Source organism: Oncorhynchus kisutch, linkage group LG12 (assembly GCF_002021735.2).
Source record: "Oncorhynchus kisutch isolate 150728-3 linkage group LG12, Okis_V2, whole genome shotgun sequence".
Classification (NCBI taxonomy): domain Eukaryota; kingdom Metazoa; phylum Chordata; class Actinopteri; order Salmoniformes; family Salmonidae; genus Oncorhynchus; species Oncorhynchus kisutch.
The window spans coordinates 45,037,726-45,053,963 of NC_034185.2; the positions used below are offsets into that span (position 1 = coordinate 45,037,726).

The following is a 16,238-nucleotide window of genomic DNA, read 5'->3' on the forward strand; positions in this document are numbered from 1 at the left end:
GGGGCGACGCACAATTGGCCTAGCGTCGTCCTTCTCTCATCGTGCACTAGCGACTCCTGTGGCAGGCCGGGCGCAGTGCAAGCTAACCAGGTCGCCAGGAGCACGGTTTTTCCTCCGACACATTGGTGCGGCTGGCTTCCGGGTTGGATGCGCGCTGTGTTAAGAAGCAGTGCGGCTTGGTTGGGTTGTGTTTCGGAGGTCGAAAGACCTTCGTCTCTCCCGAGCCCGTACGGGAGTTGTAGCGATGAGACTACTAACAATTGGATACCAGGAAATTGGGGAGAAAATCTGTAAAAATAATAATAATAATCTATAGAGAACGAAATTGACATCACTCAAAGGAGAATCTTCAATAAGTCATTGCTTGCCTTGCCTTGGGATGAACCTCTTCATCCCACACAGATGTGATACACCGCGGCCATTGTTCATTGACCAAAAGTACTTTTATTTTTTACGTTAATACTTTCTAACTGTGAGTTGGTGAATTTGAATATTTTGATTTGGGGTTGATTTAAATTGAAGAAACAACCGTTAATTAGCTACCCCCAGCAGCCGTTTATAGTGGAACGTTCAGGTCTGTAACCCTGTTGATTGTTGAATCGCTGCGTGAAATGTAACGACATTGAAAAGTGACATTGGTCGTTGCTGTTCCCACAGGCTTCCTGAACACAGTGTGGTTGTGACGTCAGTGCAGGAGAGGGAACCGGAGTGGAGAACGGGAGAACAACAACAGAATATGAACGGAACCCGCACTCGGAACCGCTGCTCCACAGGAAAACCAGACGCACCGAAGCCCAGCCCCGACAGCCCCCTCAAACAGAACGGTGGGAACATGTACATACATACACACCAGGGTTTCCGTTAGGAAAATATGGCAGGGGGACATTTGACCGGAAACCTTTTTAATTGACCCGACATTTGAGAAATTACGTTTCCTCAGCGAAGACAAGTAACCAACCGCAGAATCACTAGCCTGTCAATCTACTATCCCCCACAGTAGAAAGGTTTACCTATTCTATTGTTTCTACACGTTATAAGCGCAGCAATGCACCCAAGGCAGCAGGCTACGCGCGGATGTTTGTTCCATAATGCAATTCGCCGGAAAACACTTGTCACTTCACATGCGGTTTCATATTTTATAGGCCAAAAGCCAGCTAGCGGATAACGGAAACACTGACCAACACACAGACACACATTCAAAAAGCTGCGACATCTATGGTTATACCCCTCAACCACTTGGTAACCTGTGTGGCTGTCGCTGTCAGTTTGTGGCTAACTTGACCGAAGTTCAACCCTACCCCTCACCTAAACCAATCATGTTAAAAGCCCTCTGCTGTGTCTGTGATGCTCTGGACATCTCTAAGCAGACTTACACCTGACTGACCAAGTATCTGCTGCAGTGCCTTCTCTTTTTCAACACATTGCCATGGTAGACACTCCAGTACATATCCGGTTTTGTCACATTTTCAGAAACACCGGAATTCCCAATTAAATGTGATGGCTAAAGACGTAACTGACTGAGTTTTATATTGTCCAACATTTTATATTGAATGTTGGACAGTCCTCAGCGTCTTTCTTTCTCTACACTTTATTTCAACAGCTGGAAACAAAAGGGAAGATGGGCAAGAGGGAGGACCGTAGGAAGGGTGGATATGGGGCATTGAAGGGTTTGAGCAGTGTATTTGTGTTACAGCTAGGCCACGGGCTTTACTCAGTCCTCAACATCTCTCGCCCCCCTTCCTGTTCTAGGCGTGTGTCTGGTGCGGCCACGGCGGAAGTGCGCGGAGCGGCGCGTGGCGTGCGAGTCGGGCTCAGACTCAGGCAGCTCATCTGGCAGCGTGCGGGCCAGCCGCAGCAGCTGGGGCAGCTGGAGCTCTGCCAGCAGCATTGAGGGAGACAAGGACCCCAGCACTCCGCACCACCGCCCACACCACTGCGCTACCTCAGCCAGGAAAAGTATGGACCCACTACTGCAGTAAACCCACTCACACACACAACACATACACGGTGCCATATACAACGCACGCACACAAGCACACTTTTATCTAGACACTATACAAAACATTATGAACACCTGCTCTTTCCATGACAGACTGACCAGGTGAATCCAGGTGAAAGCTATGATCCCTTATTGATGTCACTTGTTAAATCCACTTCAATCAGTGTAGATGAAGGGAAGGAGATGTGTAAAAGATGGATTCTCAAGCTTTGAGACAATTGAGACATTGATTGTGTATGTGTGCCATTCAGAGGGTGACTGGGCAAGACAAAAGATTTCAGTGCCTTTGAAAGGCGTATGGTAGTAGGTGCTAGGCGCACTGATTGCGAGAACTGTCAAGAACTGCAACGCTGCTGGGTTTTTCACACGTGTGTATCAAGAATGGTCCACCACTCAAACGACATCCAACTGTGGGAAGTATTGGAGTCAACATGACCCAGCGCCCCTGTGGAACGCTTTCGACACCTTGTCGAGTCCATGGCCCGACGAATTGAGGTCCTTCTGAGGGCAAAGGGAGGCTCGACTTAATATTAGGAAGGTGTTCCTAATGTTTTGTACACTCGGGGTATACACACTCCCCTCTCTCGCTACTGTAGCGACCACTGCACTGCTCTTATCAGGAAACGTGCCCATAGAGCACGGCTCTCCAGCCCTGTTCCAGGAGAGCTACCGTCCTGTAGGTTTTCACCTTCACCCTAGTCTAGTGCCCCGGTTAGTTAATAGCAATGGGCCAGCGCTCCTAGTCCACTAGGCTAGCTGCCGCCCCACCGGGGTTGGAGCGTGAACCTACAGGAAGGTAGCTCTACAGGAACAGGGTCACAGATTGACTTTAGAGAATGTGTTTTTGTACCTGGTCCCTACATATTGCTCCTTTTACTATTCCTAATAGTGCTCTCTCTCCTCTGTTCTGCTGTCTATCGTCAGCATAGCCATGTGTCTCCATTCCATCCCACACAGGCCCTCTCATCAAAATGTCCTCCTTTCACCCCAGAATAGTAGGTCCGGACCTAGGCTCTGGAGCTCTGAGGGCTGAGGGGGTTGGAAGTGCGACTGGGGACTCTACAGAGCACCATGGTGCTGGGTTAGGTTAGGTCCTTTGGCTCTGAGGGACTTTGTCTGTCTCGGCTAGGGCTGAGATTCCCAAATTCCCCATCTCTGAATCCACCTCAGTGTACACCTCATCACACATGGAAATGTTGCATCCGTCTTTCACCTCACCTGTTCTGTCTCTCTCTCTCTCTGTCTACCGCTCTCTCTCTCCGTCTACCGCTCTCTCTCTCCGTCTACCGCTCTCTCTCTCTGTCTACCGCTCTCTCTCTCTGTCTACCGCTCTCTCTCTCTGTCTACCGCTCTCTCTCTCTGTCTACCGCTCTCTCTCTCCGTCTACCGCTCTCTCTCTCCGTCTACCGCTCTCTCTCTCCGTCTACCGCTCTCTCTCTCCGTCTACCGCTCTCTCTCTCCGTCTACCGCTCTCTCTCTCTGTCTACCGCTCTCTCTCTCTCTGTCTACCGCTCTCTCTCTCTGTCTACCGCTCTCTCTCTCTGTCTACCGCTCTCTCTCTCTGTCTACCGCTCTCTCTCTCTGTCTACCGCTCTCTCTCTCTGTCTACCGCTCTCTCTCTCTGTCTACCACGCTCTCTCTCTGTCTACCACGCTCTCTCTCTGTCTACCGCTCTCTCTCTCTGTCTACCGCTCTCTCTCTCTGTCTACCGCGCTCTCTCTCTGTCTACCGCGCTCTCTCTCTGTCTACCGCTCTCTCTCTCTGTCTACCGCTCTCTCTCTCTGTCTCTCGGTCGCCCTCTGTCGGTCGGTCGCCCTCTCTACCGCTCTGTCGGTCGGTCGCCCTCTCTACCGCTCTGTCGGTCGGTCGCCCTCTCTACCGCTCTGTCGGTCGGTCGCCCTCTCTACCGCTCTGTCGGTCGGTCGCCCTCTCTACCGCTCTGTCGGTCGGTCGCCCTCTCTACCGCTCTGTCGGTCGGTCGCCCTCTCTACCGCTCTGTCGGTCGGTCGCCCTCTCTACCGCTCTGTCGGTCGGTCGCCCTCTCTACCGCTCTGTCGGTCGGTCGCCCTCTCTACCGCTCTGTCGGTCGGTCGCCCTCTCTACCGCTCTGTCGGTCGGTCGCCCTCTCTACCGCTCTGTCGGTCGGTCGCCCTCTCTACCGCTCTGTCGGTCGGTCGGTAATATTCTCTACCGCTCTGTCGGTCGGTCGCCCTCTCTACCGCTCTGTCGGTCGGTCGCCCCCTCTACCGCTCTGTCGGTCGGTCGCCCCCTCTACCGCTCTGTCGGTCGGTCGCCCCCTCTACCGCTCTGTCTGTCTATTCAAGGGGCTTTATTGGCATGGGAAACATGTGTTAACATTGCCAAAGCAAGTGAGGTAGATAATATACAAAAGTGAAATAAACAATAAAAATTAACAGTAAACATTACACATACAGAAGTTTCAAAAGAATAAAGACATTACAAATGTCATATATATATATATATATATATATCAGTGTTGTAACAATGTACAAATGGTTGGAGTACACAAGGGAAAATAAATAAGCATAAATATGGGTTGTATTTACAATGGTGTTTGTTCTTCACTGGTTGCCCTTTTCTTGTGGCATCAGGTCACAAATCTTGTTGCTGTGATGGCACACTGTTGGATTTCACCCAGTAGATATGGGAGTTTATCAAAATTGGATTTGTTTTCAAATTCTTTGTGGATCTGTGTAATCTGAGGGAAATATGTCTCTATGGTCATCCATTTGGCAGGAGGTTAGGAAGTGCAGCTCAGTTTCCACTTCATTTTGTAGGCATTTTGTAGGCTTTTCTCACCTAGCAAGGCTATGCTCACTGAGTCTGTACATAGTCAAAGCTTTCCTTAAGTTTGGGTCAGTCACAGTGGTCAGGTATTCTGCCACTGTGTACTCTCTGTTTAGGGCCAAATAGCATTCTAGTTTGCTCTTTTTTTTTTGTTAATTCTTTCCAATGTGTCAAGTAATTTTCTTTCTGTTTTCTCATGATTTGGTTGGGTCTAATTGTGCTGCTCTGTGGGGTGTGTTTGTGAACAGAGCCCCAGGACCAGCTTGCTTAGGGGACTCTTCTCCAGGTTCATCTCTCTGTAGGCGATGGCTTTGTTATGGAAGGTTTGGGAATTGCTTCCTTTTAGGTTGTTGTAGAATTTAACAGCTCTTTTCTGGATTTTGATAATTAGTGGGTATTGGCCTAATTCTGCTCTGCATGCATTATTTGGTGTTCTACATTGTACACAAAATATATTTTTGCAGAATTCTGCATGCAGAGTCTCAATTTGGTGTTTGTCCCATTTTGTGAAGTCTTGGTTGGTGAGCAGACCTCATAACCATAAAGGGCAATGGGCTCTATGACTGATTCAAGTATTTTTAGTCAGATCCTAATTGGTATGTTGAATTTTATGTTCCTTTTGATGGCATAGAATGCCCTTCTTGCCTTGTCTCTCAGATCGTTCACAGCTTTGTGGAAGTTACCTGTGGTGCTGATGTTTAGGCCGAGGTATGTATTGTTATTTGTGTGCTCTAGGGCAACGGTGTCGAGATGAAATTTGTATTTGCGGTCCTGGCGACTGGACCTTTTTTGGAACACTTATTTTGTTTTTTACTGAGATTTACTGTCAGGGCCCAAGTCTGGCAGAATCTGTGCAGAATATCGCTCGTGTTTTCTCATTGACATGAGGACCGCATAAACGTTTATATTGACCTGTCAAACACACTCTGGTAATGGCTGAAATGGGCCCAATGGAATACATTGTTTTTCCGTTGCCTCTATAAAAGCGCTAACACTACGTCTGGGATTTAACACTCTGTATCAACAGTTGCATCACAAGAAAGACGTCTTATTTTGGTAGGTTTCGATGTATGTGCATTTGAAGAAAGAAAAAAGTTAGGATTTAGTTTGAATGTTTCCAAATTAGAGGCGCTGAAATTAAAGGTACCTCTGATAAAATGTCTGATCTCGCAAACGATGTAAGTATGTATAGATGGGCGTAATCTAGAGCCAAGCATTTGATTTTAAAAACGCATGGTTATCCTTCTCACGGGACACTTGTTGAATTATGCAAGAGAACGTGACGACCGTAATGAATAACTAATGAGGCTGTCTAGACAGCGCAGGTTGGCCTAGAGACAGAGCATGTTTTCGCCGGTCGTCGCCCTGTTCCACCCCTTATATAAAAATGTATTAATGAATGCAAATACACCCAGGCAAATGATGCACATAATACTGTTTATTTTATCACAGAGTATTTTTTTTAAACCTGGGGGGGGAAGGTGTTTTACAATAAATGTAATACCTGAATTCCCACCCAAATGCCTGAGCTCCATTCGTTATTTGTCCGTGCCAGTACAATGTTTTATGTGCTATAATTCAGTCAATCTGATTTTGATTTATACCATTCTGGAAAAGTATTGCAGTGTTTTCACACTCTCCCCCTCTCTGGCGCTGATGTGGTAGAGAAAAGGATGTATGAACTACCACATTTTTCATTAGAAAGCATGGTCAGAGTTGTGGTTTGTAGCTGTGTGTCTGTGTCCACAGGAGACTCCATGCAGTACGGCGTCTACCCAGCCGAGAGGGACTGCTACCAGACCATGAACTCCACCTACAAGGCCCAGAGGTACGCGCGCTCATACACACACACACACACACACACACACACACACACACACACACACACACACATATTAACTGATGTAATCACACACAGAAGGATAAATACACATATGTAAACAGACACACACACACACACACACAGCAACCACATAGATTGGAAGGCGTACTCTTATGGTAATTTAGCAGACTATTTTATTTTAAGCTACTTACAGTTCAACCCACAACTGTAGTGTGGCAAGCACTGCCATACTCTAACCAACTGTACCGCTCTTACTGTTTCAAGAGGTGTCCTATCATTCTAAAAGTCCTTAATGACAAAAACCCTAATGGAGAAGTCAAAGTTCCAATAATAATGATTACTTATGTACATTTTTTAAAGTGTTTTTCATTACACACACACATACACACAATCTCAAAGTGCTACATCTGTCCCCTGGTGTGCAGCATGAATAACCTGTACAGGAAGGAGCCTTGCCAAAGCCCAACAGAGCCAGCCCCGGTGCCCCCCAGCTTTGCCCCCAGCTTCGCTTCTGTAGCAGCCCGCATGGACAGAACCATGGGTGAGTGAAGTACTCAGTCAATAAATGATGACATACCTGTACATCAGAATCCGTGTGTAAAATGTATTGTCTTATAAATGGAAAGTTGACCTCAAAAAGGGAAGTACTGTAAAATCAGCATGCAAGGGTATTGTGTTTGTCATTGCTTGAATGCGTTTCGCAAATTATTGCGACTTCTGTAAATGTTTGGTGTCGTAAATCGGGGATGGCCAATGCTCTTTCTGGACAGCCAAGCACGCAGGCTTTTTCTCCAACCCTACCATGAAGCCTGCGTTACAGCTTTCCCTGTTAGAAACGCACGAACATAATTGTTTCCCTCTTCTCTCTCAGATGTGGCGGGCCACTATTTGCCTGAGGAGACGTGGTCGGCACCCTCCATGCCCCTCACCAATGAGTTTAGGTACAACACCTCAGAGGCCGTGCCCTACGTACCTCAAGCCTCAGCACCCGCACCCTTCAACGGGTACGTCACTAAGCCAAGACTAAATGTACTAATTGTGCCTTTTTGTACAGTCATGTTGTAGCTTAGGAAGCCATTTTGATTGTCTGTCAGGCCATATCGATCATACAGCTATTTTATACAGTAATCATGTACTTATGAACCAGAGTTTATAGCACCGAGGCGGTGTGCCCTAGTAGGGAGTGCTCACCCTGTACTATTAGCTCAAACAAATAGAACGTTGTCATGTCTACCTACTTCTCATATCCTTCCCAATAAAAACAATCAAGAATGCCAGAAGTGTTTAAAAATTGCCAACATTAACATATGTAGCCTAAAAAAACGGGTTCATGAAATCAATAACTTGCTTGTAATAGATGACATTCATATTCTGACCATCTCTAAAACTCACTTAGATAATAATTTTGATACAGTGGTAGCAATACATGGTTATAACATCTACAGAAAATACTGAAATGCCAATGGGGGTGATGTTACGGTCTGTATTCAGAACCACATTCCTGTAAAGCTTAGAGGTGATTTGAAGTCAAATGGCTACAGGTTCATCTGCCTCACCTAAAGCCCATTCTGGTGGGAAGCTGTTATAGACCACCAAGTGCTAACAATCAATATATGTGAAATGCTTGATAATGTATGTGGAATCAACAGAGCGGTGTATTTTTCTGGGTGACCTTAATATCAACTGGCTTTCATCAAGCTGTGTCTGCAACCTGGTTCAGGTTATCAATCAACCTTCCAGGTTATTTACAGCACAGGAATGAAATCATCAACATTTATTGATCACACTCTACTAATGCTGCAGAAATCTGCATTAAAATAGTATCAAAATCTATAGGATGTTGTGATCACAATATAGTAGCCATAGCTAGGAAAACCAAAGTTCCAACGGCTGGGCCTAATATAGTGTATAAGAAGTCATACAATATGTTTTGTAGTGATTCCTATGTTCATTAAAACTTGTTTGGTTGTGAGTGATGTGGTAGAAGGAATGGCAAATCAGTCTGGCTGCACAACCGATTGGCAAACGTACCGGAAATTGAGAAATCATGTGGCTAAATTGAATGAAAAGAAGAAGAAACTATACTATGAAACAAAGATAAATGAATGATAGTAATACGTTTTACAGCACCTTAATTGTAATTTAGGGCAAAAAGACACTCGGCTCCGTCGTTCATTGAATCAGATGGCACATTCATCACAAAACCCACTGATATTGCCAACTACTTTAATGATTTGTTTTCATTGGAAAGCTCAGTAAACTTAAGCATGAAACGCTGACACTACACATCCAAGTATATCTGACCAAAATATGAAAGCCAAGCATTGTAACTTATTATTTCCGAAAAGTGAGCCTGGAAGAGGTGAAGAAATGGTTGTCTATCATCAACCTGGATCTGACAACTTGGATGGAAAATGACTGAGGATGATAACGTACGATATTGTCACTCCTGTTTGCCGTTTCTTAAATGTTAGCCAACAAGAAAGTGTGCTTTCAGGCCTGGAGGGAAGCAAAAGTAATTCCGCTACCTAAGTAAAGTCCCCTTTACTGGCTCAAATAGCTGACCAATCAGCCTGTTACCAACCCGTAGTACACTTTTGGGGGGAAATTGTGTTTGATCAGATACAATGCTATTTTACAGTAAACAAATTGACAAGACTTTCAGCACGCTTATAGGGAAGGACATTCAACAAGCACACCACTTACACACATGACTGATGATTGGCTGAGCGAAATTGATAGAAAAACTATTGTGGGAGCTGTTTTGAGACTTCGGTACGGCTTTTGGCATTATTGATCATAGTATGCTGCTAGAAAAACACATTTGTTATGGCTTTACACCCCCTGCTATATTGTTGATAAAGAGTTACCTGTTTAACAGAACAGAGGGTGTTATTTAATGGAAGCCTCTAACATAACAGGTAGAATCAGGAATTCCCCAAGGCAGCAGTCTAGGCCCTTTCACTTTTTTCAATCATTACTAATGGCATGCCACTGGCTTTAAGTAAAGCCAGTGTCTCTATGTATGCGGATGACTCAACAATGTACACATCAGCTACTACCCGATTGAAATGACTGCAACACTTAACAAAAACTATAGTCAGTTTCAGAATGGGTAGCGAGAAATAAGTTAGTTCTAAATATTTCTAGAACAAACCTGTCGTTCTGCCCATGAACAAGGCAGTTAACCCACTGTTCCTAGTCCGTCATTGTAAATAAGAATTTGTTCTTAACTGACTTCCCTAATTAATTGAAGGTAAAATAAAAATCAATAGATAAATTGTTAACTGCCATGGTCAAAACATGTTGATGCAACAGTAGCTAAGATGGGGAGAAGACTGTCCATAATAAAGCACTGCTCTACCTTAACAGCACTATCAACAAGGCAGGTCATACAGACCCTAGTTTTGTCGCACCTGGACTACTGTCCAGTTGTGTGGTCAGGTGCCACAAAGATGGACTAAGGAACATTGGCTCAGAAGAGGGCAGCACGGCTGGCCTGTACATGTAAACGGAATGCTGACATGAATAATATGCACATCAATCTCTCATGGCCCAAAGTAGAGGAGATATTTACTGCCTCACTACTTGTTTCTGTAAGAAGTATTGGCATGCTGAATGCACCGACCTCTCTGTTTTAAACTACTAGCGCACAGCTCGGACATGCATACCGCACACAACATGCCACCAGACGTCTCTTCACAATCCCCAAGTCAAGAACAGACTATGGCAGGCGCACAGGACTACATAGAACCATGTCTACATGGAACTCTATTCCACGTCAGATAACTGATGCAAGCATACACGTACTAACACAGGCACTCTACACACAAGTACACATGCATTGTGTGGTAGAGTAGTGGCCTGAGGTGCAGACACTTAATGTGTTCTGAAAAGTGTTATGAAATGTAATATCACACAGTATTTTTTTGTTGTATGCAACTGTCTTAATTTGCTGGACCCCAGGAATAGTGGCTGTTGCCTTGGTAGCAGCTAATGGGGATCCTTAAATTAAAATGTGTTTTACCTCTGTAATGTGGTCACCTGTCAATTTAGATACAGAAATGTATTGTGAAATTATGTGTATTAGCTAATTCACGATTTTGTGTGTTTGTGGGTTTTTTCATGAATTTGTGTTCTCAAACAGCTTCCCTTGGAACAGTGCCAACAGCCAATGTAACAGCCCGTACGTGTACTGTGACCAGGGCAACTACGTGTCAGCAGGTAGGCGTCAAATCTACTGTGTTATTGTGTGTAAAATGTCTTATACAGGTCTCCCTTGAAAAAGGACTTTTGATCTCAATGGGACAACCTGGTGAAACATCATGGGAAAACCACTTACCATTGTGTCCTTACCATCGGTCCGCAGGCAACACCAACTTCCACAACAGTTTCCCATGCCAGCCAGAGAGCCAGACGGTAGCCTACAGCCACCAGCCCAGCTGGAGAGAGGAATGTTCCCAGGAGGCTCCCTCGTCCTGGGATACAGCCGGCTGTGTGGGCAGCAAGGTAAACCTCCGGGACCCGCTGTAGGCTCCATTCAACCTAATCCCCCTAATATCTATCATTACTGTCCCCCTGTCTGCCTCAGTCAATGACCTAGTCCTAACCACTTGGCTTTGTGCCAGGTTTACTAAGCTTCTGCACCAAAGACGAACGGCCTTCATTTACACTTAAAAAAAATAAAAATAATCTCCAAACCTTTATTTTACCCTGTGGAAAAAGCCATGTGCAAACGCTTACTAAATCTGTCTCAGTATTTAATGTTAGTATTTAATGTTATATATTTATGATATTAATATAAAGTATAAAAGATTGTTTGATATTATTTAAACGGATAATCAATGTGAGTGTTATTGTAACTCATCTGAATCTGTTTTCTGATACGCCCTTTGACCTCTATCCTCTGTTTTTCCCTTTTACTGGTGCTGTCACATTTTAACATCACAATCTAACTGTGATTTTATAAAAAATACAATTAAAAGCAAATGGAGCTTAGAAAATAGGAACTGCAACCTCTGCGGTTTGATTGGGAATCTAGGGAGTGAGGCTTTGTCTGCTTCTCTTGCGTGGACAACTTCCACTTTTCATGAACTACCATGGTTCTGGCCTCAGCATGGGTCAATACAATGTAGATCATAGTCTTTCGGTTAGGCTTTATTTTAGAGCATTGTTTACCTGTTATTTAGACCAAAACAATGTCACTGACTGCTTGATGACATTGATGATACCTTTCTTTTCCTAATTCTTGGTAAAAGTCACATAAGTGGAATGTATTGTATTGAATTATTTTCTAACAAGAACCAGAAAGTGAACACCAACATACTAGTGGTGACAGGCCTGTAAAATGAAGCTTTTATGCTTGTATTTATCAAGATCCTGACCACCTCCATTATGTCTTGTGTGCAATGTTCCCTCAAATTTTTGTTGGGCACTGAGCAAATTTCTGGTTTGATGAGTACAAACTTGAATGTTGTGAAAATTCGGTGCAACTGCCAGTGCACGTTTACTGTGAAGACTGAGGCTGTACCTGCTTTAAGTTAGTTTTAACAAGTAGGCTACTGTGGCTATTTGATTGTAATGTAGGCCTAACAAAAACAATGGAGAAAATGCATCCCATAACATTTTAACATGGAAATAGCAGTTCTATTGTTCAGCCTACAGTAGCAGCCAATGTTTTGCATTCAATGTAGGTCTACATTCCAAAAGAAAACATGCTGGGCTTCACATTAACCTGTTTATCCACATGTACTTCAGACAAGGAGGTGACTAAAAATGTTGTTTGACGTAAGAAACTTTAAAAAATGTAAGAAACCAGAAACCATTTCACAAATAAAATGCATCATTATAGAGAATCAGACAAACTATGCTACCCTCTGCCTATTGGCCACTTAGCTTATTCAAGCCTGTCTCAAATACAACACTGCCCCTTTAAGACAAAAAAAAAGCTCTTTTACCTAACTCTCTTTTCAAAATGAATATGTTTTGTGCTCTTGTAGGAAGCAATCACTCCCCTATTGCTGACTACAAATTATCTATAACTGGGCTAATAACTCACTTACTAGCAAATTATATGAACAAAATGTTTACATGCAGCTTTCGCTTTGATCTCAAAACAAGCGCATCTACTTATGGCCGCTTATGCTGTGAACACAGTCCAGTTCATAGTAAATTGCACAGATCCATATATGGCAATGCTCTATTTACATATAGACCTACTGCAGCCTACTGCAGCCCTGATTGTTTATGCCGCACCGGTCTGTGTAGAGTACAGGTGGAGTATTGCATATCAATGCAATTGAATCCTACTCCTATGCGTTCTGTCTACAACAAAATCTCTTGCATAGTTTCGGTATGTTGCATAGAAAGTGGCTAATAGTGTTGATTCGATCACAATTGCAACAGTATAGGGAAATGTTGATAGTGTTAAGTGAATTCTGGAACAGTGGTCACCAACCTTTTCTGAGTCAAGATCAATTTGAGTCAAAATGCAAGCTGAGATCTACCGCTCAGATTTTTTTTCCTGACATTAACAACTTAAGCATATGCAACATTAACCAATTTAAAACAGTACCATGGCAATGAGGTTTGTGCAGTAAACTATAGGCCCAATAAGTTATCACTGAATATTGGCTTTGCTTGAATTGCCCTGCCAATGCGCTGTTGTTCGGGCCGTTTTTTCAAATTCGAAATATGAGATAGGCTATACGATCACACCGGTAATATATCCGTTGTTTTATTTTTTTATTTGACCTTTATTTAACTAGGCAAGTCAGTTAAGAAAAAAATATTATTTACAATGGCGGGCTAGGAACAGTGGGTTAACTGCCTTGTTCAGGGGCAGAACGTGTGAAGCACAGCATACATTAAAAATAAATAAACATTACTGGGCTGATGGTACCTGCATCTGATGGGCTTGTTCAGCGGTGGGAGAGAGCAGCAGACTGAGGGTCCGCCTCTCAACCTCATTCCGCTCTCCCTTTCCTCCACTGACACAGTCTTCCAGATAATGGACAAAACCCGAGTCGCACCACATTATTTCTGCCTCATGCACAAATGTGTTACTCCTTTGAACAGAGAAAGTGAAATATTCCTTGATATTTACTTTTTGATTTTTGCCCTCACTGAAGTGTCCAGCAACATTTAATATTATAATTTTTGTTAAATAAATGGTGGCATATCTTTTCTAAACCATGTTTTTGTTTCTCACTCTATTCCCCCTTAGCCATATTTCCCCGGCACCAGGAGCCTGTCCCCCATGTCCAGTCTGTTCGGTTCCATCTGGACCCCCCAGAGTGAGCCGTACCAAAGCCACTTCCAACCCGAGCGCTCAGCCCCCATGTCCCCCGTCTGCCCCATCACCCCGCCTCACGCCCCCTTCAACCGGGAGCCCGGGGGCATGTGCCGCCCCAAGCAGTACTCCAGCTTCAACCCTTTTGGCCCCCACATGAACCTGGACATTTGGAACTCCTCATCCAACCGCAGCTCAAACTCGCAGCTGTCCAATGACTCGGGCTACTGTGGTGACAATTAATAAAAACCTGGCATAACCGACGACAACAAACAAAAACGATGCTATAAAAGAAAGGAACAAGAAATGAATGTGCTTTTATCGATAATGGGGGAAAAAATGTGAATATTCCTTTACTTTTATGTTATTTTTTTCTTTCAAACGTTCAATGTTGTGAAAGGTTAAGCATTTGTTGTATATTTTTCTAGATGTTTTGATCATAGAAAATTAAAACATTTAAAAAGTTTTGTACTTGATGTCTTGTTTTCTTTGTCCCCCACACTACAACTATTTAGCAGTAGCAGATGGACCGTATAAGCTTGTTATCTTTGTCCCCCACGCTACAACTATTTAGCAGTAGCAGATGGACCGTATAAGCTTGTTATCTTTGTCCCCCACGCTACAACTATTTAGCAGTAGCAGATGGACCGTATAAGCTTGTTATCTTTGTCCCCCACGCTACAACTATTTAGCAGTAGCAGATGGACCGTATAAGCTTGTTATCTTTGTCCCCCACGCTACAACTATTTAGCAGTAGCAGATGGACCGTATAAGCTTGTTATCTTTGTCCCCCACGCTACAACTATTTAGCAGTAGCAGATGGACCGTATAAGCTTGTTATCTTTGCCATCCATCAAAATCACTTTCATACAGCAGTTGAAATCACTTTACAAAATCAATTATAACCAGAAAATGACACAGAATTCAAATGTACAACAGGTGATGGCCTAATAATATACAGTGAAACATAGATCAAAACAAGAAATCAATCGATTCAAATCACTGCACAATTGATGTCAATCAATTAAAAGTAAGTTTATAAAAGTGTCATTTTTAAGATTCTAGGATGAGGATATTCGTTGATCTTTGAACACAAATTGAACTATACAGAACAAAAATATAAATACAACATGCAACAATTTCAACTATTTTCCTCTGTTGCAGTTCATATGAAATCAGTCAATTTAAATAAATTCATTAGGCCATAATCTATGGATTTCACATAACTGGGCAGGGGCGCAGCCATGGGTGGGGTTGGGAGTGCATTGGCCCACCCACTTGGAAGCCAAGTCCACCGTCTGGCTGGGGCTGGCTCCCAAATCTGAATTAGTTTTTCCCCACTAAAGGGCTTCATTACAAACAAATACTCCTCAGTTTCATCATCTGTCCCGGTGGCTGATCAGACGATGTGGAGGCCTTTTATTGTCCCCACCACAAGGTGCACCTGTGTAATGATCATGCTGTCAAATCAGCTTCTTGATAACCTATCCACCTGACAGGTGGGGCATATCTTGGCAAAGGACAACTCTGGCTTGACTTCTTCTTTTGACTCAATGGACTGTTCCATAGATACTGTTTGACAGAGAAAGGGGAAATACTATGCTCACTATTTGACATCGTTTGCCTGGCTACCCAAACTCCTTGCTACGGCCAAACGCTACGCCACAGACATTCGTTTCTTCTCTGCAATGAATCTGGATCTGAGTGCCTCCCCAACGATTTCTTGGAACGCAAACACATTCTAACCGTTCTGATTGGTCCCAGAAACCATGGCATCGTGGCACACAAGGTGATTCACAAATGCTGTTTAGCCTACATTTTATTTAGCTGGATAACCATTCAATTGGACAGTAAATTGCTTGCAGGAACAGAGGCTCCAAGGCGATTTGGGACAGTCACGGACCGGTAAGGGGGACTCTGAACACATTTTAGAATACTGACCACACTTATGTTAGTTTAAATCAAGTTATTTAACACAAGAAACCCAGTGGTTTATTTTTGCACTACATTTCTCAAGTTCTAATCAATTAAAATCATTGTTATAGTTGTAAATATGCTGTGGCCAGTTCATTAGGTACACCACCCCGTTCTGGAAAATGGTTCACTCCTTCAGACGGTTAGTCATGTGGCAGTGGCTTACTATATAAAGCAGGCTGACCGACGTCGAGGTATTCAGATACTGTTCAATTGGGAAAAACTAGTGACCTAAGTGACTTTGAGCTTGGTATGATCGTCAGTGCCAGACACGCCGGGTCCAATGTCTCAGAAACGTCCCTGACTTTATACGTATGACAGTG

At 43.8% G+C, this 16,238-nt stretch overlaps 1 protein-coding gene across 4 annotated transcripts in view; it reads left to right on the forward strand.

Moving 5' to 3' along the window:
• The window catches only part of tmem131l (transmembrane 131 like), an 88,784-nt gene extending 74,372 nt beyond the window's left edge, over window positions 1–14,412 (forward strand). For all 4 annotated transcript variants that reach the window (XM_020497051.2, XM_020497053.2, XM_020497052.2 and 1 more), the window contains exons 27-34: window positions 658–824; window positions 1,750–1,956; window positions 6,557–6,635; window positions 7,076–7,191; window positions 7,522–7,654; window positions 10,798–10,874; window positions 11,020–11,159; window positions 13,876–14,412. In XM_020497051.2, the coding sequence (XP_020352640.1) occupies window positions 658–824; window positions 1,750–1,956; window positions 6,557–6,635; window positions 7,076–7,191; window positions 7,522–7,654; window positions 10,798–10,874; window positions 11,020–11,159; window positions 13,876–14,184 (1,228 nt within the window). In that variant the 3' untranslated portion in view covers window positions 14,185–14,412. The remainder of the gene's footprint in view (window positions 1–657; window positions 825–1,749; window positions 1,957–6,556; window positions 6,636–7,075; window positions 7,192–7,521; window positions 7,655–10,797; window positions 10,875–11,019; window positions 11,160–13,875) is intronic.
• Window positions 14,413–16,238: the final 1,826 nt, after the last annotated feature.